Raw genomic sequence first — 24801 nt, 5'->3', positions numbered from 1 at the left:
CATTTCCCTAAAGGGCCATTACAATTATTGGGATGCATTTCTAGAGATATTTCTTCTTTCCTTCCTAGGCCTAAATACTTGAATCTACAGGCAGCTTTTAAGATCACAAGATGGCAACTGTTAGAGAAATCCATCATCATCAGCAGTGCTTGGCAAATTCTGCTTTCTGTCCGTTTTAATAACCGAGACTATGAGATAAAGCATTTTTTTTTTAAAGTGCCACTTTATTACAAAAGTATAAACTTGACTGACATTTCATGAATAGTAATCTTGATATAAAACATTACAATCTTTTGCACTTAGCACTTAATTACACGCTTTTGAGTACAAGACCCTGTAGTCTGAATAGCAAACACACAACATTAGCTGCCACATTTAACTTAGCAGGGCTTTCCAAGACCACACCGTAGCTCCACGGCTTCGAAAAAACAACAAACAGAATACACTGAAATTTACATTGCAGCTGTTTTTGCAGTTTGTGTCACAAGATAAAGTCATTCCAAAAACACAACTGAACATAATAGAAAAAGATAGATTTCTTGACACTGATGATATATTTATTATTCTTTCTCTTTTGTCATGTACATACACATTGCATCAACATACAGTATAATCACATTGTTTGCTGGGGATATTTGGTCAAATGAATTTGTCATTACTGTCCAGGCTTTGTATGCAATTTCTGTGCGGTGTCCTCGGGGTGATGCTGCTTAGCCAACCATTTGCTTCACATTTCTGCAATATTTTTAACACTGATAACGGAGAGAGAGCGAGAGAGAGAGAGAGAGAGTTCGTCGATGGGGTGATGATGAGACATGACGTTTTGCTAATACACATCAGTTCTAGTGGAGCTTTCCATACTGCACTATGATGAAACCAAAGCAGACTCGTATGACCACGAGGAGGGTACTATGTAGATGAACAGTCCACAGATATGAGTGAGGACTGAACAGACGGGAGGATTGTGTGTATGTGTTTCTGTGTGCGTATGTGTGGGGTGGGGTTGAGTGGACTGTCTCCACCTTTAGGACTCGAGCAGTTCTCCTCAGTCTTGTTACATCTGTACTGTGTCTCTTTCAGGTACAGGAGAGAAAAATAATCCTCCCCTCTGCTGCACAGAGTCCCACTGAGCCAAAGACATCCTTAATCTATCTGGCTTTGAGCTCTACAGAGAAATAAAGCAACACACTAACAAAAAATAAACAACCAACGACAATAGAAAAAAAAAAACATTCATATAGAGGTACCACATGACAGTGCTTAATTTTTTTTCATGGTTTTTTTTTTTTTAGCATGCAACTTGTAGCAGGCAAAGTGCAGAAACAGGATCAACAAAGTAAAACACTTCATTTACAGACGGCAGTGGAGACAGTGTTCAGTCCATGTATAATGAAACAACATGACGGAGGGGAAGAATCTGGTCGGCTTTTTAAAATGTGAAAACGGTCGAAATTAGTCAAAGCTTTTAGGAGGAATGCAAAATATGTGCAAATTTTTTATTTAATTTATAATACTCTCATAATTGTTTCTCTTGGTCCCTGAGCTTTCAAGTATTTTGATTAGTAATTCGTTCATTTATATCCTTTAAATTCCGTCCTGAATCACGTCTTGACCAACTACAGGGAAGGTCTGTTCACAACAGACTGAGTGCTACCAAAATATTTCACACAATGCTTTGCCTTTTTCCCCCAAATAGGAGTCCTACTATATGCGACTTTTTTTACCCGTTAGAATTGAGGAAGAATTTAGGCTTTTTACTTTATTGTGCTTTGCACATATGTATCAGTAAAATAGAAGTGCTACTGTTACCTACAGATTGCTCTGCAATGGTTTTGTGCTCATTTATTTTTCACTACCTTTGGATTCCTTATAAGGATAATAAATTGGACTTTTTATTCAGCCCAGGTCATAACAGAGCAACTTTACTACCTCAAGGCCTCTGGAGCCCGTGAAAGGCTTGACGTTATGACTTGAATGTAAACAGTATGTGTGGGTGAGCATGACAGGGGCTCAGCCGTCACTCCTTGTGGCATTAGCTCAGCTCCTTGTGTTGGAAGGATAGGGGGTCACAGTGCAGCCGCTGCCTCAGAGCCCTGTTACGTACATCTCCATGCCATCGTTGAAGGTGAAGATGGTGGTGGTGCTGGAGGTGGCAGAGCCCTGCTTCAGGTCGCCGATGCTCTCGTACAGGTTCTCCCCCGGCAGCAGAAGGGCTTTGGCAGGCAGGTGCTGTAACTTGGGTGTCTGCTGCGTTGGTGGCGGTGGAGGGGGCTGCTGCTGCTGCAAGGGCTGCTGGGCTTTCTTCCTCCTTGGCCGCAGGGTGGCACACATGTTAGGGGGTCTCTCTCGCTTCCAGGCGCCTCCGCCTTCCATGTTCTCATAGGCCAGATCACACTCCTCTGTCCCAATGGACTCGTAGCAGTGGTCGTCAAGGGGCCCGCCAACTGCTTTGCCCTCTTGAGGTGCCCACGTCTGGGGTTTGACCACTACACTAAACCCCCCATCCCGGTCTCGGTCCCGGTCACCTCGACCCAAGGTCCGGAAGCCGAGGTTGGCTGGGGGAGACCCCGGCACAGCTCTCTTCTTCTTTCCTGGTTTACACACCTTAGAGTACATCTCGGCCACCTGCAATCAAACAAGTTCAGAGATTATCTTCTGTAAAAAGGACTTTAAATAACCCACTCAACCTGCCATTTTATTCACACTATAGCTAAAAGTTGTGTTAGGCAAGCTGCGTAAACCTCCAGAGCTGAAGAATAAAGCCAGCAAGAAGCACCCAAAACCTTATAATCTCTGCAAGACTTCACCTTTACCAATTTGAGTCCCTGCATTTGTACTTCTCACACATATTGTTGACCTTTGGAAGCTTTTAATCTGCAGTCATCTGATAAATGGTCTGTATTTGTATAGCGCTTTACTAGTCCCTAAGGACCCCAAAGCGTTTTACAACCAGTCATCCACCCATTCACGCACACACCACCAGTAGGCAACAGGTGAAGTGTCTCGCCCAAGGACACAACGACCGAGACTGTCCAAGCCAGGGCTCGAACCAGCAACCTTCCGATTACAAGGCGAACTCCCAACTCTTGAGCCATGATCGCCCCACAATAAGTAATGTGCTTTTCTGAGTGGTAGAGCCTGTCAAACACATTAGTTTTTTAGTTTTGATAACTGAAATTCTTTGTTAGCACTTCTACATTGTCTTGATAGGGCCAAGGCCTAATAACTTGTCATTAGTGATCACGAGTGACTACAGCGCTCTTTGCCAGCAGGATTTGTTTGAGAGCACTTGTTGGATTAATATTTGGAACAGTGAGGAAGTCCAAGGAATTCAGTGAAGCTCCAAGAAGGAGAACTGTAGATTTTCACAACTTGAGAAGGTCTCTTGGAGCCACTTATAAAAAACTGCGAAATCCAACATCATCATTTCAAAATATTGTGATAAATACACATTATTAAGATGTGTAACCACTTTTTCAAGACCTTCAAGAGCCAAGCTGTCACTCTCAGATGAGAGGAAATTGGTAAGGATATTCAGGAACCATCAAGGCTCAAGCCTGCCATGAAGTGGAAATTTCTGGAACACCAGCATCACTGTCCACAGTGAAATGAGTTTTACATCATCATGGACTAAGGGTGCTGACCAAGTAAAAAGCCACTGCAACAAATCTGACACCTTAAGGCTCCACTGAAATTTGAAGTTGCCCTCATGGCCAAACCAAATGCCTTCTGGAGAAATATTTTACAGTCAGACAAAGATGGAGCTGTTTGGCCACAGTGACAAGATGTATGTTTGGAGCAGTTCAGGTGAGGCTTTCAAACCTAAGAACACTGTACCAGCTGTCAAGCATGGTGGTGATAGCATCATGCTCTTGGGTTATTTTACTGCCGGTCCAGTATCACCTCAAATTAACAGCTACATGGTGGAAACTTGGACAGAATTGGGTGTTTCAACAGGACAATGTTTAGTAATGGATAAAGGAAAAACAGCCCATATGCTAGAGCCACTACAGGTAGGGAATTAGTACGTCTAAAGCTCACCAATTTTCTTTTACATCATTTATTAAACCTTACAGAAACCCAAAGAAAAAAGTAAGAGTTTTGGGTTTTAAAAAATCACTGCTCCCAGACAAGAAGTAGTCCTGGTCATACAGCAGCATACACAGTTTTATTTTCCAACAGACTAATCAATTAAGTTTCTTATCTGTACACTGGGGGAGTCAGGATGCACACAGATCCAGGCAAGCTGCTTCCTGTCATTTATGCTCAGTTATGTGTCTCCTGGGTCCTGCAGATATGAGGTAGTCTCTCGTAACCCTTGGTAAGAAAGCCATGGCTCCTTTACCTCTTTACCCCATAAAGACAACCTCCCCTATACCCTTAATGATGAGTTTTGAAACCTCAGTATAGGTCATTAAATGCGAGGTTTGACAACTCTTTTTTTCCAAGGCCAGACCTAGTAACCCATATAGGAGGAGATCATCCTCCCTAACTTCTAAGGAAAACCCAGTTTTTAAATGATTAAATCAATTAAATAATGTGCGTGAAACATCTTGTTAAGCATTCATTTAAGAGGGAATGGGGAGCTCTAAATGGGATGATCCATAGACGGAAAAAATAGAAACCCCCAGCTTACCGCAGCAGCAGACGGCTGTATATTCTCCACTGTGTGAGCACTCAGCGGGCCCAGGGCTTTATTTTGGAGCATGAGCATGTCATCATCCTCTGGAGGCTTCCAGATGTACTGCTCTCCGTTGCCCATAAACATCACTTCCTGTCAACAGAACAATAAATCACATTTGGGGCAGAGCTGGTCACATGGTCATGCGTGAATCTGCACTGAAAGAAATGAGCATTCATGAATTTAAAAAGCGGATTTTACTAAACAGACGCAACAGGGCGGATGCATGGCAAATTAACCCCTCTTAAGAATCCTGCGGCACATAAAAACATACTGGATGGATTTCATACAGGGGTGAATAGATTTTCCCTGGAAGGTGGAGCCTGCTTATATTCTGGATGACTCAATTTCAACACCTTGCGTCATCCACGGGAAAATCAGCAGTGAACAGGCCTGTGAGCAAACTGCTTACACATGTAAGCCTGTGAACTGTGCGTGCTGTTGAACTCAGGTCACAGCAGATAGAGCGACCCCCCTGACCTCACGCGGGGCAGCAAATGGTTTCCCACTGTTACCTGGAGGGGTGCACAAAGCCTTTACAGCCACAGTAATAGCAGACAGTCTGCCTACACTCCTGCTGCTGCGAACATATGGAGGAGGTGACACTGCTGAGAGCAGAAATACCCCACTATCACCAAAAACTCTTCGACAAATAAACACCGCTCAGCGCCTAGACTTCAAAGAAATTCTAACATATCACAGCACCATGCATGATGTAGCCAAGTGCTCTGGAAACTGCAACACTGGCACAATTACAACCGAGCAGATCCTCTGCAGTATCAACAGGAACTGTGAAAGAAATACTCTGCAGATCCTGATCACAGCACCACAAACTGCATATTAATGCGTCGTACTGCTGCTGACAGAGAATAACAGAATGAAATAATGATCACAGTGACATTTCTGACATTTCTGTCCAAACAGAAACTGATGGCCCCATGTTCTATGGAAACTTGTTATCCGTTTACTTGGCTTCTGTCATGTCTATATGTACAATAGCAGTTGCTCATACATGGCTTCATACTGCTCTAAGCGATCAGTTTCAGACAGTTGATTTTTTTTCTCATGGCTCTGTTCAGTGTCAGAGATTAGATATCACTAATGTGGACATCTCAGGCACACAGCTTTGGCTGTGAGCACAGAAACCCCACCCACATCTTGGCCTAACCTTCTGGTTTAGAGCAATAGCCAATCAGAAGAAAGGGGGTTAAAGGAGGAGGGACTAAAACTGCTTGTTTTAGAAAGTGGATGACCTGAGATACTGCACCAAGCTCCAGTGTAAGGAGTGGAAAAAAATCCAAGGCTGATCTGCACAAGACACTAAAAACTCAGCAGATAATTTTTTCTCTCCCTCTAGACATCCTCCTTAACTTCCTTCAGTTCATAAAACCGACCACTTAAGGTGATGCTGTGTTTCTGTGGCTTATTGCACAGAAATATGTAGCTGTCAGGCATCAACATTACTTTGGGTTTTATTTATTTAGGAATCACTTTGCATTTATTGCTTAAATGATAAATATTACATGTTTTCCTAAGTATCGTGATGATTTGTAGAGAGGCATATCCGTCAGTCTTTGTCCTCTCATTTCTTGTGTGCATCTCAGCAAAGTGCTGCTAAGTTTTGCCACCCAGCTGCAAAATGTGACAATGCTATCATATGAGAAAAGGTAATTAACTGCATGTTTTGGCAAGCTAAGTATAATTTCACTAGCCACGCTAAGGCCTGATTATTGCCAGACCTGTTGAATCGAGAAATTACTCAAACAGATCCTTTTGGATAAAATGATTTAAAATATTTAGAAAAACAACACCGTGCCACAGTCTAAAGAAAATCAAGAACTACTGAGACACAAAGTCATGGACATCCATCAGTCTGGAGAGCATTATAAAGCCATTTCTAAGGCTTTGAGACCGCAGTGAACCACAGTGAGAGCCATTATCTACAAATGGAGAAAACTTGGAACAGTGATGAAACCTTCCCAGAAGTGGCTGGACTACCAAAATTACACCAAGAGCGCATCAATGATTCATCCAGGTCGGAAAAGAACCCAGAACAACATCTAAAGAGCGGCAGGCCCCGCTTGCTTCAGTTAAGGTCAGGGTTCATGTTTCAACAATTAGAAAGAGACTGGGCTAAAATGGCATCATGAGCGAGTTCGAAGGAGAAAAATAAACACAGATGAGTGAAAAGAACACAAATGCTCGTCCCACATTTGCCAAAAACACCTTGATGACCCACAAGACTATTGGGGACATATTCTGTGGATTGATGAGACAAAAGCTGAACTTTTTGGAAAGTCTGTGTTCCTTTACCGCTCGTGTATTACCACTGGTTATCAGTTCATGCCCAGAAGTTCAAGCACACTTGGGCTATGCAGCAGGATAATGATCCAAACCACATCATTGAGTCCACCTCTGAATGCCCCTAAAAGAACTTGCAGTTCTCGTTGCCGTGTGGCACAAGCTATTTGGTTTAGGAGGCAATTACTTTTTCACACAGGGTCAGATAGGTTTGGATGACTTTATTCCCTTAAAGAATGAAATCATCGTTTAAAAACTGCTTCTTTTATTTACTTGGATTATCTTTGACTAATATTAGAATTTGTCTAATATATATTTATATAATATAAAACATGAAAAAATAAGAAATCAGAAGGGCGCAAATTTTACTACACTGTACCTGAGAAGTTATTTTTAAGAATTATCTTGATTAAATTGAATTTTTAAAGTATCTCTCCCTCTTTTCATTAAAATGATCACTTGAGTGTTGTATAAAAACCACGTCTAAAAGTCATGTGGAGTCAGCATCAAGTATAAATCACACCTGTGACAAGTTTTAAAAGAATAGTTTAACATCTGGGGAAACAACCCGTGCTTATTTTCATGCTAAGAGTTAGATGATAAGATTTCTGCTGCTTTCATGTCTCTAACGGAAATCTGAAGCTTAGCTCTGTCCACAAGTAACAATATCCTATTATCAGGGCTCACTAATTAATTTGTTTGATCTAATTTGATAAATTCCCACTTAAAACTGATAAAACTGAACAGCAGGAGAAAAAGAATGGTTTTATTTCTATTTCTTTCCTTCTGTTGTAAATTGCTCTTTTTCAAATCAGTTCTCTAGTTCCAGGTGCAAACACCAGCTGTTCAGGTGTTAGTATTTTTATAATGTGCCTGAGAAAGTTTTATTTTTCTAAACTTGAATGTGTAATAACCTCAGAAAGTACTCAAAAGCTGTTTGCGCATCTTATTAGGGGTTGGGAAGCTCATCTTGTAACCGGAAGGTTGCCGGTTCAATCCCCAGCTCTGTCTGTCTTGGTCGTTGTGTCCTTGGGCAAGACACTTCACCTACCACCCAACTGGTGTTGGCCAGAGGGGCCGATGGCGCGATATGGCAGCCTCGCTTCTGTCAGTCTGCCCCAGGGCAGCTGAGGCTACAACTGTAGCTCGCCTCCACCAGTGTGTGAATGTGAGAGTGAATGAATAGTGGAATTGTAGAGCGCTTTGAGGGTCTCGAAAAGCGCTGTATAAATGCAATCCATTATTATTGTGTTGTAGATTCCATTTGAAAGGGAAAAATTATAAAGTGAAAATAGATCTTTGGATTTTTGTTGCAAACTTATTGAGATCAAAAATTGAAAGCTTATTTATAAAAGTGTTCTGACCCTCAGTTCAATGCTTTTTAAAGCCCCTCTGGCATCCTTTAGAGCATTGAATCGTCTTAGGTTAGTCTCTGAAGGCTTTGTACACCTGGATTTGGACAGCTGATCCCATTCGTTCTGGCTGATTTTAGTGGCAAAAACTTCCTCCTTCTCAAAATTATTGAATCCACTGTACTCCTGGGGGCACTCGAAGCTTTAGAAATGGTGTTGATCTATACTTCACCACATTTTTATCATGGAAGTCTACAAAGTTACTTAAACTTTATGGCTTGGTTTTTATCCTGACCTGCAGGAAGAAGCAATGTGCTTTTTGAAACTGTTCAGCTGATTTATTTTCTCATAAGTGGAGTTCGGTTTGACTTTAAAAACAACTGAAGGTTTATTAAAGCAAATTATTATTAATCATTATTTATGATCATTTCTCATGTTTAGTTTTTTGAAAAATCAATATAATAAAGGTGTTTTTAAGTTGTGGTGAAGATTGGCGTTAAAGCAAGCCTTTCTTATATATGGGAACATACCTGAGTGGTGAACGACAGGTATATAAAAGCAGTAATTGAGATGAGGATATCTGATATTGTGAGACAAACAATTCTGAAATGTTTAATAATAGTCTTTGTAGAAATTAGAGAATATTTAAGCGAGAGCTCCAACTGGAAAGTTATTTGTGTAGTTTAGATCATTCTAGTCGGTGTTATTTAGCATGTTAGTGGTTTCCCAGTAGATATGGGCAGATTTTACGGAGTTGAACATATTAAACATTTATGTGACCTTTGTAGCTTGGAAAAACTTGGAGATGAGTGTCATTATTTGAATGCAGTCAAAAATATCTGCCTGTGTATTTTAGGTTGAGACCAAAGGTTTGGAATAGTTGTTTAATACTTAGGATAGTTTACTGCCTAAACTTGCAAAAATTAGTAAAGAAATTGTATCTGTATTTGGATGTGGGTGATTTGTTGACAGTTTTCTTTTTTCTTTTTTGTTAACGATGATTATTGATGATATGTATTATATAACCCTATGTTTTGTTTGTTGTATATTTTCTCTTTTACCTCTGGAGGAAGTTTAATGGGAATGAAATAAAGTCTAAAGTCTAAATAAAGGCAATCTCAGCGTAGAAATGCCAAAAAACTGCAGTTCCTCTTTTGGTCATTTAAAGCCAAATTCAAAAGTGAGTCAATAAGCTTAGAGTTTAATGTTAAAATGCCCATTTTTACACAGCATAGTTACAAAAAAATATGGGTTAGGTCAATCTAGCAAATTTCCTCCTTCATGGAAAGTATACTTGTAATTATTCTCTATGACTTATTTGTTATAGCTACCCATTTCTGCTGCATCAATCTTTTTTTGAGGTTTGTTGCAACTTGGCTTCATACAGTCTACAAATGCATCTTACTAACCAGCTGATTACTCCAACTTCTGATCCAAACACGGTAACTTCAAATCTAAAATGTCAAACTCTTCCTATCAGATCATAAAGATTAGGTTTTCAGCATGCAAAACATTTAACCCTACCAACCTTTGGGAAGGACGGGACATTGAAGGCCTCGACGTTTCTACGGGGCAACTTGGTGCTGTGAGGGTGTGGTGGAGGAGGAGCTGGATGTGAAGGCGGGGCATGTCTTGGAGGCGGTGCCGGTGGTTCTCCCATATCCGTCCCGCTGTCCCTCTTTTGAGGCGCCTTATCTGCTTTCCTCAGCTTCCTGACGCAGGCGTACTCGGCCGTCTCCGGAGGGTGAGGGGGTGTCATGACCTGGGCCTCAGGTTCGGGGAGCCCTCCTTCCACATCGCCGTCTGGGTCTGGGGGCGCCGGGGTGTTGGCAGGGACGGCCGGAGGGGCCGGAGTGTCTGTCTGCCCGGCCCTGCCTACCATGGCGTAGAGGGCATCATCAGTACGTGAAGTGGAGGAGCGCCGGCCCACTTCAGAGTAAGTGTGCTCGCCGTCCTCTCCAGTCCCAGAGGGGATCTGGGGAAGCTGCCTGCCTTGAGAACGAAGGTCAGAGTTAGACCGGCGGCTGGGCAGCAGCAGAAGGTCCGTGCTGGCTAGCCTTTTCTTTTTAGATGCCTCTGCAAGGCACATACAGCCTGCTGTTCTACCGTCCGTGCAGCCGATACCCCCCTAGGGAGCAGAACTCACAAACTATGCTCCTCTTTTACCGGAAGGTTCAGCAAACATTTGTGAACATGAATAAATCTCTCACTGGTAAGAGGAAATCTGAAGCTGACAGTAAACTGGGAACTGACATAGATGTTTGAGAATATGCATCCAAATGGGCTTCATTCCACTGCAGTGGAAGCAGGACAAGTATGAAGCAGGACATATGCTTATATTTCTTCAAACTCTCTGAGGCTACTGTCACAGTGCCCACAAACACAGTTCCCCTGTTGACTGTCAGCGATGTAGCTCCAGGATTTATCTTGGCACTGTGATTTGTGTCTTTGAGAGCGAGAGAGAGATGCACGTTCATAAATCAAGACTGAACCGTCTAGTGGAATAAGGCTGAGTTGTAAATGTAATGTGAATTCTGTTTCAGGGTAAATTTCTCCGCAAATATGTCCTCAAATCTTTTCAGAAAAGAAGATTTGTGGATTTAGGGCCAGATCGGATAGTACGGATGTGGAGAAAAAATGTTGCACTTATTTGCAATATTTACATTAATTTTTTTATCACCGCCAAGGAAGTTATGTGATTGGTTTAATTCTTTTTTTTCCTTTCTTTCTTTTCTTTTAATTTTTACTTTGTTGGTTCGTTAGCAGGATTACTCTAAAGGTTACGGATGGATGTGCATGAAATTTTACCAGAGATGATTAACTTTTGAAGTCAATCCAGATCCAGCTCTTCATCCAGGAAGTTTGGGAGGATTCTTTACCAGATAGGGCAAAATTGGACATTTTCACATCATAGCTTCACAAATACATTTCAGATTGAAATAAGAAAAAATCTGGAGATGTCATCGTGATGACCTCAAAACAATATCACAAACAAGTCTCAGGAGGGAGGGAATTTTCAGTCTCAGATGACTGTTTGAGTCAGACTGTGACCTGGAGGCTGAAAATGAGGACAAAATGAGTAAACAGATAAATATATGTATAAAAAAAATCCATTAAAGTCCTTTCAAGTGTTTCGCTTTTGAAGATTTCTTAAAATCTGACTGACTTTTGGAGTTGACCCAGACTTGTGTCCAGCAGTTTTCCAAGGTCTTCTTTACCAATACATGATTACAAAACTGGATATTTGTATAAATGTATAAATAATAACTATAAAGTTAAACAAGCCAAAACAGAACAGATAGTGGTTACATTTTATTTATAGTACTTCTACTTGTTATGCTGTTAATTGGCTGTTACATTTTTCAAATTATTTTCTGTTTTACCATTTCATGCACAAATTTGTTCTCGCTCTAGTGTATCTCCAGCTTTGGTGACTGACACGGATTTAAATTAACAAAACAATTACAAGCTTCTAATGTGTCTAAGGAAAAAATGAAATACCCCATCCCTCTGAAAATTCCCTCCAAACCCCCCTGCATAATATCAAAAGTGCTTTGTCATGCAGCTGGTCGGCTCCTAAAGAGCTGATATCATGGCGATGCAAGGTTTTCGTCTGACACCAGCGGCGTACCATATAAAAAGCCCAGGTCAGGATTAGTACGTAAAAGATGCACTCACTTTTGCCATTGCAGTTCATCTTGTTCATCTCAGTGTCTGATTTACTGATGGACCGCAGCTTCGACTGCCTGAGTATACCCTGACAACACAAACGCACACAAACAGACAAACACAGGGGCCAGTTAAACACTAATTAAGACTGAAGAGGTGCCCTCTGAATGATAGTGCGCCCTGCTGGATTGAGTTTATTCAGCTACCTCTGCTGCAATACAAACAAAACACTGAGGAGCATGTTGTCTGATACCTACCATGTCCATGAGGCGGTGTTTTCCACCCTCGCCGGGGACATTGTGTGTCTTCCCCTTCCTGTGACAAACACAACCACTCTGTCATACACGATTCAACACTGTGTGTGTGTGTGAGCCTTGTTTGTGTGCGGCTGAGTCATCCTATGACTGTGCATATGTGAGAGAGACATTCAAAGTACATTTGCACATGTGCATACCAGTGGTGGAGGATTACTGAGCACTCGAGCACTGTAGTGCAGGTTTGATGTTCTCTACTAGATTACAAGAGCCCTTCGACCACATTTAACCAGATTTCAGATTAATATGCATTTTTTTAAACAGCAAGTTGTTAAACTTTAAACCGGGCATGTCAACCTTTTTGCTTTTTTCCTCTTCAAATCAGTTTTGCATCAAAAATAAAGATTAGAAGAAATTCAAAGTTTAAAACCTTTTTTTTTTGTTATTAATCGTGTTATGAACCCTCACTTCTGCCTTTTGACCCTTTGCAGGGGGCCTAATACTTATGCTTGAAACCACAGGATTAAACCACTCAAGTAGGTAAAAGTAGTTCCAGCTTGGATTTTGCCAGTGGAATAGAGCTTCTACTTTATTTTACTGGCACTTCTGCTGAAGCTTATTTAAAAGGTTTGAAATAGGGATTCATTGATTGTGACTCGCAGGGAATCATAATTTGGTCTAAAGATGCTGCCAATACCAATTTGTTTTTAGTCTTTATATTTTGTTTTTGTTGTTTAATTCTTCTTTGATTCTAGCAAAATAAAGTAATCTTTCTAAAGCAATATCTGACTTGTTTTAAAGTCTTTCTGCTCGTATCACACAATCTTTAGCTGCGATAACTGACAAATATGAGTAACTGGCATCCATAAATCTAAACTCATCCACCAATATACCAATATCATTCAAAAAGGCCAAGAGCAACCAATATACAGATCTTAAAAATGAACATCCTGATTCTGAACATGTGTGTACGGTCATTCATGCGTGCATAGCGCTCACCTCTGGCAGCCCACGCAGAGCACCACAATAAGGATCGTAACTACAAAGGCTGAGGCAGCAGCGATAGCACCCAGCAGCAGGACCTTGCCGTAGGGAGGAGCCGTGAAGTTCAGCCCGTCCTGCATGGAGGCCATGTGGGAGCGCTGGCGCTCACTTGCTCTCACACACACTCACACTCACACCCTTACACTCATGCACGCCGGGAAGTGCCACGGTCTCACTGGGATCTGCAGGGAGAAGGCACAGAGCGGTGCTTAATTACAAAGTGATCTAACCTTTACGAAACATTAAGTACGTTAACAAAGCAGCGGAGCCAAAATATTATATTCACGGTGCAGAAGGAGAGCAGCAGTTTGAAGAGAGAGTGAATTCCCATCCAGGATGAAGCACTGAAGTGAACAGACATTACGCCTCAGGCATGTGCTTCTGCTTTACCTTGTTTGGGGGATTACCGAGCTTTGTGTCACACCTACATAGACATCAACAGCATACCTGCTCGGCAGCATAGCATCTATGTCTAAACATTACCGCATCGATCCAACAATACATTTAAACGGGACCTACAATTTTTTTTACGTTTTTTTCCCTTTTCAGCAGTGAGTACATATAAAACTCAACCAAAGTTGTCCCTAAACCAATTTGAGCAGCCAAGGAACAGAACAACAAGCTCCTGCCTTCAGCTGCTACCTTTCAGTCATTGCCCAAGATCTGTGAGTAGTGATTGTAAGAACAAGATGGTGGATATGAGCGGCAAAAGTGAGCTTCCATCAAAGGGTATCGGGGCTCAGCCAAAAGGGTAAGATGAAGAGTATTTGGCAATGTGGGAGGACTTCTGGCAGAGAGAGTCTCTCCTTTACTGCACCAAAGGAGAAAGTTGAGGTAGTTCGATCATCTGATTGGGATGCCTACTGGGTGCCTCCACTGTCCAACTGGGAGGAAACCCCGGGGAAGACCCAGGTCACGTTGGAGAGATTATGTGTCTTGGCTGGCTTGGGAATGAATAAGTGTTCTCTTCTTGAAGAGCTGGAGCAGGTAGCTGGGGAGAGGGAGGTCTGGGTATCTCAGCTTTAGACTGCTGCTCTGGTCACCCAGACTTGGATACACAGCAGAAAAAGGATGTATAGCCAGATTTTCAAAAAGATTGCAGTACTTGAGTCGGCAAATCTCAGGCTACACACTTCTCTGAACACTCAATTTCAAACACTTGTTTTCTGCTCTTGACTCTGCATGATGGAAAAAAAACAGAGCAGATATCCTTAACATGGCCATCTCAGCCCAAACACTTATGGCTGTTAGCACTAAATGTGCACACACTTGCTGTTTTAATCTTTAAATTGTGAGGGCCAGCCAATTAGAAGGATGTTATAAAAGGAAGGAGAAGGAAGCCTTTTTTTTTAAGAAAGTCTATGAACTGACAGACTGCAAGAAGACCCAGAATAAGATAAACTCTTTAGAACCATGAATTATACAAAACTACTCTAGAAAAGTCCAAGAATGCAAACATAAAGTTTGAAACAAACATAATAGGCCCCCCTGTCACTGAATACACTGTTCTAACTAAAAAAAAAAAAATCTGAGCAGTTTTGTGAGACACCGTGCTATTTTTCAGGTTGTTTTAAATGGTTAATGTAAATTTCCCTGTTTTGCTTGTTCTGCCATGAACAAACTTCCATATTGAGGAGGTACAATGAGTCACAGTAAAGCCGAACATGCCAGCATGCAGAGTGACCTGAAACACCGAAGGAGACAAGTGTGAAAGCAGAGCGAGCAGACACACACATCTCTCCCTCTTCCTCTCTGCTGCTTGGTGCTTGGCAGACAATTTTCACATTTGGCAGCATAATATGTTTCAAGTAAACAATAAAAAACACGGAGCTATAACAAAAAGACCAAACAAACAAGCCTAATCTCTGTCAAATTATGCCATCTGTCTACTATGACAACATCGTTTCATGTGTGTTAATGCGTGTTTGTCACTTGTCTATCAGCAAAAACGCTGCAGACTGCAGGAAACATACTGAAGTTGCATGTATCTGATTCTTATCTGTTTATTCAGTTTAAAGCTACGGATTTCTTTTTAAGCAACACAATCTATTGGACTGTGTCCTTTTAGACAGACTCTTTGTAAGGTTTGCGTATGGGCATCCTCTTTAAACAACGTAATTTAGTTTTGGATTCCACGCAGACAATTTCCTTCTATTCAAGATTTAATCACCACAGACTGAATTACTTTACCAATTTGTCTGGAGTCTTGTGAGCAACATGTATCCTCTCTGAAGGTTAACTAAAGCCTTGAACACCTTCGGGCTGTTTTTAGGAGGAACTACCACATTACCACTGGGCTTTTCAGAAACAAACACATCAGCCTGAAGCGGCTCCGGTAATTCAGCCCTCGCACTGCATTCTGAGTGTGAGGCCAAATAAGGATTCAGATCAAGTGTGAATTGCTGTTATACTCTTCTTCATTCTTCCTTGTACCTGTGCACATTCACTGTCACCTTGTGATTTGGTTGAATACAGTTTGGGGTTCATTTTTCTTTGGGACAGTCATAGATTTGAACTGTATTTCTGGTGATTCTGTCCACAAATATTTTATGTACCAAGTACCTGGTAACAAATAAATTACTAATTAGTCTCTCATCCAGCTCATCAAGTCTTAGACTACAGTCCTTGTTCCTTGTTAGGATCACTGTGCATGAACCAGAACCAGTTATCCACCTGCCACAGGTTCAGCTTTTAGAGGCCAGTCCAGCTTACGACAGATCTCAGAACAGAAGGAGGACTACCATCATCATCTTCAGTCCAGGATAGTGGAGGCAGGCAGCTAATTAATAATAACAGTTCTCATGACGTCGAGTTACTGTTTAGTCACTTCCTGTTTTGTTTTGAAATCTATGTTTGTTATGAACATCAGTTACTCCTTTCTTTACCCGCCTTTTCATGCCACAACTCCTACATAACTCCTCCAAGTTGACTGATTGCCCGATTTGTTATCACCATTCAGGATTTCATGCCATTTCTTACTGTCCCCTGTTTTGGCGACTTATGAATGTTTTTGTTTGTTTTATTTGTAATTTATGCTTTTTTTGAGCATTTGCCTATCTTGATAGATTTGTTTCCGCTCTCTAACTAAACACCTGTATATAACCAGTTAAAAGTTCTGAATTTTGGTCTCCTGTGTCTCCCTGTGGGAAGGTTGCTCTTGCCTCCCAGCAAGAAAGTGCTGTGTTTGAATTCACCATCTGGCTAAGGCCTTTCTGTGCGGAGTTTGTATGTTCTCCCTGTGTCTTCTTGGGTACTCCAGATTACTCCCACAGCCAAAAGATTTGCATCTAGTGGGGCTAGGTTAATTGGTGAGACTAAATTGCCCAAAGGTGTGAATGTGAGTGTGAATGGTTGCATGTCTCTCTGACTGGCAACCTGTCCACGGTGTGCCTCTTGCCTCATGGCACCTGGGCTAGGCTCCAGCTCCCTGTGATCCTGAATTGGATAAATGAAAGAACACGGATGGATAGATCCCTATAAACAAACAGTTATTCCAATTCATTCTGACTGGGGATGAAGATTTTGTTTAAAACCCTAAATGAGAACCTGAAATGGTTTGTCAAATATTTTGTTAAATGTTGGTAGATTTCACTTGATGATGAAAACTTTGACCTTCTGATGGCCCTACAGGAGAATCACCAGACAAAATTTGCCTTACGGGAATTATAATTACCACTACCAAATTTTATGGCAATACATCCATTGAGTGCGGCTATATACTGTAATAAGTGGAAACTAAAAACTTTAAACATAAACCAGGTTTCAGCCAATATTGATCTGTTTTACTCAATAATGAATAAAAAATTGAGGGAATCACCAGTAAAATGTATACTTTGGGAATATTATGAAAATCTTACCAAATTTGATGGCTGTCTCTATCAGATATTTATTTTCAATTAAAAAAAACTCTGCTGTGGCCTCTTCACAATAAAAGTCTTTGTTGTTCTCCAGTGGAGTTGTACTGTGAAGGAAATGTTGACTGAGTATTAGCCACATGAAAAAAAGCTGCGTGAAGTGTTGAGTTTAAAACAAAAAACAGTCAAATGTTTCTAAAGTTGCCTGAGAAACTTTGCACAACTCAGAGAATGGTGGGATTCTTCTCGCTTTTATATCAATGGTCGCTGCAGTAAACCCACAATATTTGATTACAATGACTATTATTGATTCCCGTGGCTCATGCTAACATTTATCCCAAGTTAACAAGAAAACAAGTCTAATCTCTCACATTTCATGTTATCTGATGTACCTTCATCTCTCCCACAGCCCTTAACAAAGCATGAGCATGTGTCTCCATGTTGGGGGAATGTACATTTGAAGCTATGAAGAACATTTAAATAAAAGTGACCCAAGTTTTAAAGGCAGACATAATGTCAGAAAGGGGCTTTTAACATTTATTTTAGTTCCTGCTTTCTTAGTCTTTCCTCCAATCGGTTGCTCAGAACATATTGTTTAACTCAGTTAATCACATAAAGTACAAACATATGGCATTTTTGAATGTCTCTATGGTATTGTAGGAGTTTTGCAGACTTTTGCTAGTTTGCATTTGTTCCAGTAGAAATCCAGAGATGAACTCAACTGTTCCCACCATCAAATCTAATTTGCACAAAACTTCCTACACGGTCGTGTTGATCGGTTTTTATGCGCTCTGGTTAATTTTTCTATTGCAAGTTCAGTGTGATCTAACCAGAGCGCTACACTAACGAGCTTTGTTTTCTTCAGTGATTGTTATTAGTAAGATCCATGTCACATTTTCCCACAGTGGGTAAAATGCAATTTTTAAATTCTCTGAGTGTGTCTCAGGAATCTGGTTTCAAAGCACATCTGACAAAACTATTCTGGCTGTGACCTGCTTTTAATGCCTCTTAATCATCTACCGGTGCTACGCCTTAGCTGAACAACTTCCAGAGTAAGTAGTCTGAAACATCATGTTGGATTTAAAGAACCATAGTCACCTAGGAGGCAATGACCAGTTAATTCATAGAGTAATTATATGTGTGCAGATTTGACAACAGAGCAGAGGAGTGGATATGGAGCGGGAGAAGATAATTAGAGAAAAGAAAGGGAAAAGATGTAGGTGTGGAGGAATAGAAAGGAGAGAGAGGAGGGAGGAAGACATGTGTGGGAGTCTTGTGGCAGGTGTTTTTGAAAACACTGAAAGCAGATGATGAAAAGAGGCTGTCACATTTCCTAACAAGGTTTCCCAGCCTTCCTTCCTTCCCTCTTGCTCCTCTGTGTCAGTGAGTGTGTCCACACCTCTCTGGCCATTCTTCTTTCTCTCTATCCCCTTGCCTTCGCCTGCGGTGTTGAGCCAGAGTGACGCCTCAGCACTGCAGTGTAATCTCTGGCCCTAGAGCTGCTTCGTATGAGCCAACCAATTGAACGTAGTGCTCAGAGCAAGAAATGGCCATCCACTGGCTGCCTTTATGCTACACAAAGCCCACCCTCCCTCCTGTCTGTGATGCTTAGTGTGCTCATTACAAACCACGGGCTCTATCCTTCAATACCTGCAGGTGTGGATTTGCCAGGTGTTGCCCTGACTGTTTATCACAAATGAGATGAGACCGTATGTGACCAGGAAACTGGAACATCATTGATCAGTATTGGTTTTGACAAATGTGGTTCTTTGATGATTCAAAATATCACATGGGAGCGCGATTTTGACTTTTGGGAGTAATAAAACGCTATTGATGTGGTTAAAAGCTCCCAAGGCTAGAGCGTAAGGTTTTGGATCCAGTTTTGTCTTCATATTTTGTATATCTTCATCTCTGCACGCATCAGGGGAGAAAAGGCTGCAAGCGCCGCAGCAGTCAGTCGATAAAGACAAAAAACAGTTAAAAATATCTGACACCGTTTCATTGATGTCAATAAATAGCCTGTTTTGTTCAAAATATTTTTAAAACATGAATTGATCACATGGTCATAACGCATTGACTGTGGGAATGCAGCGATTATTCAGTTAACTGACTCACAGAAAACTGATTTGATGACTGACTAAGAGTTGAATTTTCACAGAGAGGATTTGTTATGTTTGGTCTAAGGAAAGAGTAAAAGTGACAGTGCGATATTACTACAATGCAATATCATACATTCACCACAATAATGATGGCATCACAATACAGCAATTCTACAACACATGCAAGCTATTCATCTGTGATGCATTACAATTACTGTGTAAATAAAGAAGAAAATATTGTATTTTTTGCTTAAAAAAAAGCTAAACTCCACATATTACTTAAAGCTGACTCATTATGCTCATTTTCATTTCCATATTTTTATTCTTGGAGTCTAATTGGCAAACTTTGCATGGTTCCCCTTTCAAAACAAACCCTGTTTCTCTTCCTCTGGGACTCAACTCATCATGTATCTGAAACAAGCTGTTTTAGCTCCCTCTTTCAGGTAACTGTCTTCTGATTGGCTGCCCCTCATATGCAGAAAGTTTAAACAGCATGTGGATGGAGCTTCTGTTCTCACAGCCAGATCTGTGCCTGTGATTACCCTATCAGGAATATCTGCTCTCAGTGACATCATCCAGAGTCAAGAGTAGAAAAAAACTGTTTGAAACAGTGTGTAGAACCGTTTGAACTTTCATCTCACAGGGATTAGAAATGCACTGACCTCATTATGTAACAGTATATCTAAAACAGTTTCTTCTTTTCACCACAAGCTGACTTCAGCTTCACCTTCATTCATTTGATAAGCACCACTATGAGGAGTCATGAAGCGGTGACTCTGGTGAGTCAAACTGATGGCATGTTTTAATAAAAATAGTGAAATATTTTGCTGTGTTTTTATTGCATTCCTGTCATTTCCACCTTATGATAAACTGGTTGGCAAAAATTTAGAGTGCTTATCAGATGACGCAAAAATATTTGAGAAAACAGGAGATTTTGCACTGATCTCCGATGTTTTACGGACCACAGCGTGAATCAGAAAAGCGGTCGATAGCTGCAGGTCACCTGTTGACTTGGACCTGATTGGAATGGCTGCAGAAGAAGAGGGATGGTTTACAGGACTGATGTGGACTCATACTCTGTAACCATAAAATTTCACCCTTTTTTTTAACATGTACATGATTTCAAAAAATAACATGCTCATTTTCTCTATGTGTGGCATAAAACAAGCCCATGGGGATAAAATACAGAATTATGGTGTAAAACCCACAGAAATGCATCTTCAGGAATACATTTAACGCTAGAAGCAAGTCATACTAGTAGGCCTTTAATTTTCTAGGAACATGTGTCATCCAGGGAAGGACGGATGTTGTTTTGCTGTGCTGTATTTTAATGTGAAGTGTACTTATTATTTTTTATATTGCATGTATTGGTTATATTTTGTGCAGTGTTTTATTTAGTTTGCATGTTTTAGTTATCGTCAAATTGTCCTGGAGAGACTCCGCCCTTTTCCCCGTTTTGACTAATTGGACACACCTGAAGAGGAAAGGAAAGGTAATTTACAGAGTGCTCAATGACACATAAAAGGGTTGGAGCCGGTGTTCAACGGAGGATGCAACACGAAGAATGCGAGACAGACAGAGGAAAGACACAGACGATCAGAGAGTAGAGATGATCAGATGAAGCAGATGACCAGCGACTGGAGAGTGAGAGATGACCAGCGACTGGGGAGGAAAAGAGATTACCAGTGACTAGGGACGCGTAGCGGCAGTCAAGTGGCAATAACGACAAGAGCCAGCTTGTGCACTGCGGGAGAACAGAAGCAGTGAGACAGCGGTACCGATTCCAGTTTAAGGAAGCGGCGGGCGGAGTTGAGAGCTCTGCCCACCCGGGTAAGTCTTTGACTTATCCTTTTTATAAAGTAAACTGCCAAAGGAATAGTGACTGCCGCTCCCTCCCTTTCTTCAGTGCACCAGGACGTGGAATGCGGGGAGGAAGGCGAGGACTCCGCTGGGTTTCCCTCTTTTAATACTACGCTGGACCTCTTAGTTTTCTGTGACTTTTAGGCCGTGGTGGATTCCACTGGACTTTTAATGTTGTGTGTTATTGATTTTTATTGTCTTCCCTTGGCCAAGGTTTTAATTCATTTTATATTTTTAACTATTTAAACATAATAAATTATATTTTTAATCTTACAGTTTAAATTGTGTGCTTTTCCCTCGGCGGCTCCACTGCTCTGCCCGCTTTGAGGAAGGTTTCCTTCCTTTTAAAAAACACAAACCATCTTGGAAACATAATCAGCCTTTCCGCTCCGGTGTCACACATGCACTGCATTCACATGTTTGTTCATTATTAATAATCCTGGAGCTCCTTTCAAACAAGCCCAGCCAGCCAACAGTGGCCTCTCCACCAATCTGCTCAGGTTTTGATAAACCACCTGGGAGTTCATGTGGAGCAAAAAAAAAAAAAACCCTCACCCTCTGTGTGACACAAATAACAGCAGTGTGTGTGTGTGTGTGTGTGAGAGGGAGGGAGGGAGAGGAGTCTGCTATTGTGTGAGAATGTGAATTAGGTCAAATGTTTGCTTGCAACAACGACTAACCATGCCCCTGTGAGGAAGAACGCTGAAGCCCGTGTGGAAGAGGCTCCGTCTTTATCCGTGGCTACCCCTGCCTCTGACACCATGTGACACTTTCCTATCTAAATCAAATCAGAATAAAAATAATTTCTTGAGATCATATGATTGCCATCCTATCCGAAGTGAGATGCTGGAGAAATGGTGTGTTCACACTCAATGATAGCCCTCCACGAAGGGCTTGAGTGCGTGCGTGTCTCAGGGGAGGTTGTATGTATGTGGCTCATGATGGCACCCACTCAGCAGGCATCAATCACACACTGGGTGACGGTTCGGCTGCTGGCTGCCCGGCTCGCCGCGCCTCCGGCTCTGGCAAACTGCAGTGATGCTGGTGACAACAGGTTACAGACCACGACTCAAATGAAGCCGCCTGAGACCGAAAACCATGCAGGGTGTGAACGGGGATTATTTAGGGTGGGAGGAGAGGTGGAGGAGGGGGTTAAAAAAAAAAAAGAAAGGAAAAGATGCCCGTGCAGGTAGATGCTATAGGCGGTTATAGAAAATGAAAAATGTCAGGCTGATGCAGTGTGCTTTTATCGTGGTTTCATTAAGCCTGTAGCTCATTTTTCCCTCCCTTTTCTTCTCCTCTAATCATCAAAGCGTTTCCGATTAATTCCAGATCAAAGTGAGGATGGTAAAGGATGTTGTGTCCCTGAGGTCAGGTGGTAACTTACACGACAAAGCCTGTCCCCACCACCACAACCACCCCAACCCCCTGCTCCCCAATTTACGAGTGCTAGAAGGGAGGGAGACGGGGGGGGCTGCAAATGTTAAGGGCAGGTCTAACGTTAATGATCTTTTACGCTTTACAGTCAGAGAAAAACGCGTGATCGGAGGTTTCCTGTGCCCCTCTCTCGTCAAATCACTACTAAGTTCTCTGATGAATCCCTTAATTTCGGGGTTTAAATCACGCAAGACAGCGCAGTAACGCTGAGGTGGGTGCACACGTGTCTCTGTGTTAAATGTATGACCAGGGGAAATGAAGAAACGGCAGGTCGGGCACAAAGAAAAACAAGAAAAGCTGCACAGGCTACAGACCCTGGATGAATTAAGGATGTTGAGTACGTGTGCAGCTTATCGAGCTGAATGTATAGTCACATATCAATGACCCCCTCCGTTCACTCTCTCCCTCCTCCCTCCAGCCTGTCACACAGCCACGGGCACAGAGCATTGCGCTATAGCATCCCTGTACTCACTCAGCTCAGAGATTTTGGGAGGCGCAGCGTCAACCCCGGTCGCTTCCTTCAGTGTCTGCTTCCCCTCGGACCGGCCGCTCCCCGCGAGCATAATCAATCAAAGGCGATAACTTGGCTTTCCTGGGCTTCACAAAACAGGAATGCACCATATTGCATGTGGCATCCTTCGAGCGCCCGCTGACCCCCTCGTGCGCCCTGTCCGTGCTCCTCTGCTCCCCAGCCAGAAGGGAGGCTGGGAAGTGTTAACCTGCCTTTCTGCTGCCGCGGCTGTATCTCCACTATTATCTCCAAGGGCCAGGTTTTTCCTCCACAGTTCCTCAAGCCCCCTCCATCTCTGCTCGCATCCCCTCGACTCAGCTACTGTGCTTCCATGTGACACAGGCAGAGCTGGAGACCCCCCAATTATGATTTTTGTCTTTTTGATTCTAGCGTCATCCCTCGGCAGGACTTGGAAGTGCAGGTGGAGGTCTAATATATGGAGTGACCCTGGTTTAGGAGAGTTTAGGAGGGTTTCTCAGTCCCCGCTGTAAAATCAAATCAACGGTTCTGTTAATTCTGATGCAGAAAAAATACAATTTGATCTGTATCAAAAAATTTGGAAAATTCAGTCAGAATTATAGGCAGTGTACTGCTGAAAATGAACAAAAATAGTTTAAGGAGTAGTATTTTTGTCCTAGAAATAACTTTTCTGGGGTTGTTTAAATGGCTGATGTGTGAGGCAAGGTTTATGGCAGCCTACAGTAAAACCTTTAGTGTCAGAAAAACTGCCATGACCAATTTAAAAAAAATTTGAACCTGGACGTGAGATCACACATAAGCTTCACAGCACGATCATGACCCCTATAAGAGCCTCTAGTGTGAGATACATTTACCCTATCCACTTAGGTGAAAGCTGGAGTCAGGGCAGATGAGATGAGATATATCACATTTCCCTAAAGTTATTTTATGTCCAATGTGATGTAATAAAGGGATATAAAAGTAGGCCAGTGATGATTTTTCACTGGTGTAGTTTGGCGTAACCTTGCCATACGCAGACCTTTGAAGCCTTTACCTCTACCACTACCACCACCTGCTGGTGTTTTCAGAGCATTGTGGAAGCGCAACCGCCAATCAGGGCGCAGTAGACGGTGTTGCTGTATGAGGGTCGATCCGTGCCACAGAGGATCGTAGAGGACAGGTACTTTAACACTGGAAGTTCAGTAAATGTCCTGAAATAGTTCATATGTCTAATTGTTGTTTGTGTTTCATACTGGCACTAAGCATATATTCTAAGTACTCATCTTCCTCAAACCCTGACCAATTTGTTTTTGCAGCTTCTTTAAGCAGAGATTTTTAGAACTCTGACTGACATCCTGCTTTTGATTAGAAAAAAACATGAGTGAGTGGGGGGAATGAGAAATAACGCATCAGAGTTTATTTTACACTTTTAAAATGTGCCAGTTTTTATCTAAAACTAAGATGTATCAAGGTTAGTCTAAGTGCTATTTTACTTTAAGCGGTGTTAATATTATTTTACTATTTTAGTTATACAAACTGAATTATTACAGCATCTGCTGTGCTTCGGTTCTGGCAGAAGAACATTGATTTATAAGGAAAAGAATGAAAATTGCTTCCTGGATGAACCCAGGGGCAGTACCAGGGTACAGTAGAAGATAAATATGGATTATTTTGAACTTTGAATCATACATATCATATTTTATGTGGGCTTGTTATGTCAATTTTTTGTTTTTTATTCTTGGCCTCTACAAAAATGATTTTGCTTGCTTTACAGTATATTT

The 24801-nt window shown here is 41.7% G+C and overlaps 1 protein-coding gene across 2 annotated transcripts; it reads right to left on the bottom strand.

The window, feature by feature from the left end:
* Nucleotides 1-203: 203 nt before the first annotated feature.
* Nucleotides 204-23385, bottom strand: LOC146550675 (uncharacterized). 2 transcript variants are annotated; one of them, XM_085261055.1, is made up of 7 exons: nucleotides 23024-23385; nucleotides 13257-13483; nucleotides 12261-12318; nucleotides 12013-12091; nucleotides 9863-10326; nucleotides 4637-4774; nucleotides 204-2625 (listed from the first exon to the last, which is right to left on the bottom strand). In XM_085261055.1, the coding sequence occupies exons 2-7, from the start codon at nucleotides 13388-13390 to the stop codon at nucleotides 2086-2088; spliced, it is 1413 nt and encodes a 470-aa protein (XP_085117181.1). In that variant the 5' UTR covers nucleotides 13391-13483; nucleotides 23024-23385; the 3' UTR covers nucleotides 204-2085. The 2 variants fall into 2 exon arrangements, with proteins under 2 accessions (XP_085117181.1, XP_085117182.1); XM_085261056.1 differs by having other exon boundaries at nucleotides 9863-10209.
* Nucleotides 23386-24801: the final 1416 nt, after the last annotated feature.

This window comes from Mchenga conophoros, linkage group LG20 (genome assembly GCF_057382185.1).
Source record: "Mchenga conophoros isolate Kocher_MC1m ecotype Shallow Benthic linkage group LG20, M_conophoros_male_GT1.1, whole genome shotgun sequence".
NCBI classification, from domain to species: Eukaryota; Metazoa; Chordata; class Actinopteri; order Cichliformes; family Cichlidae; genus Mchenga; species Mchenga conophoros.
This window is presented reverse-complemented; position numbering and strand designations above follow the sequence as displayed.

What these genes read in the sequence shown, in the direction of transcription:
- LOC146550675 (XM_085261055.1), bottom strand. Translation starts at nt 13,390, where the DNA reads ATGGCCTCCATGCAGGACGGGCTGAACTTCACGGCTCCTCCCTACGGC. An exon ending in ATGTCCCGTCCTTCCCAAAG is followed by an intron (nt 4,775 to 9,862) that starts GTTGGTAGGGTT and finishes TTCTGTTGACAG; the next exon opens with GAAGTGATGTTTATGGGCAA. An exon ending in TACAGCCGTCTGCTGCTGCG is followed by an intron (nt 2,626 to 4,636) that starts GTAAGCTGGGGG and finishes GTTTGATTGCAG; the next exon opens with GTGGCCGAGATGTACTCTAA.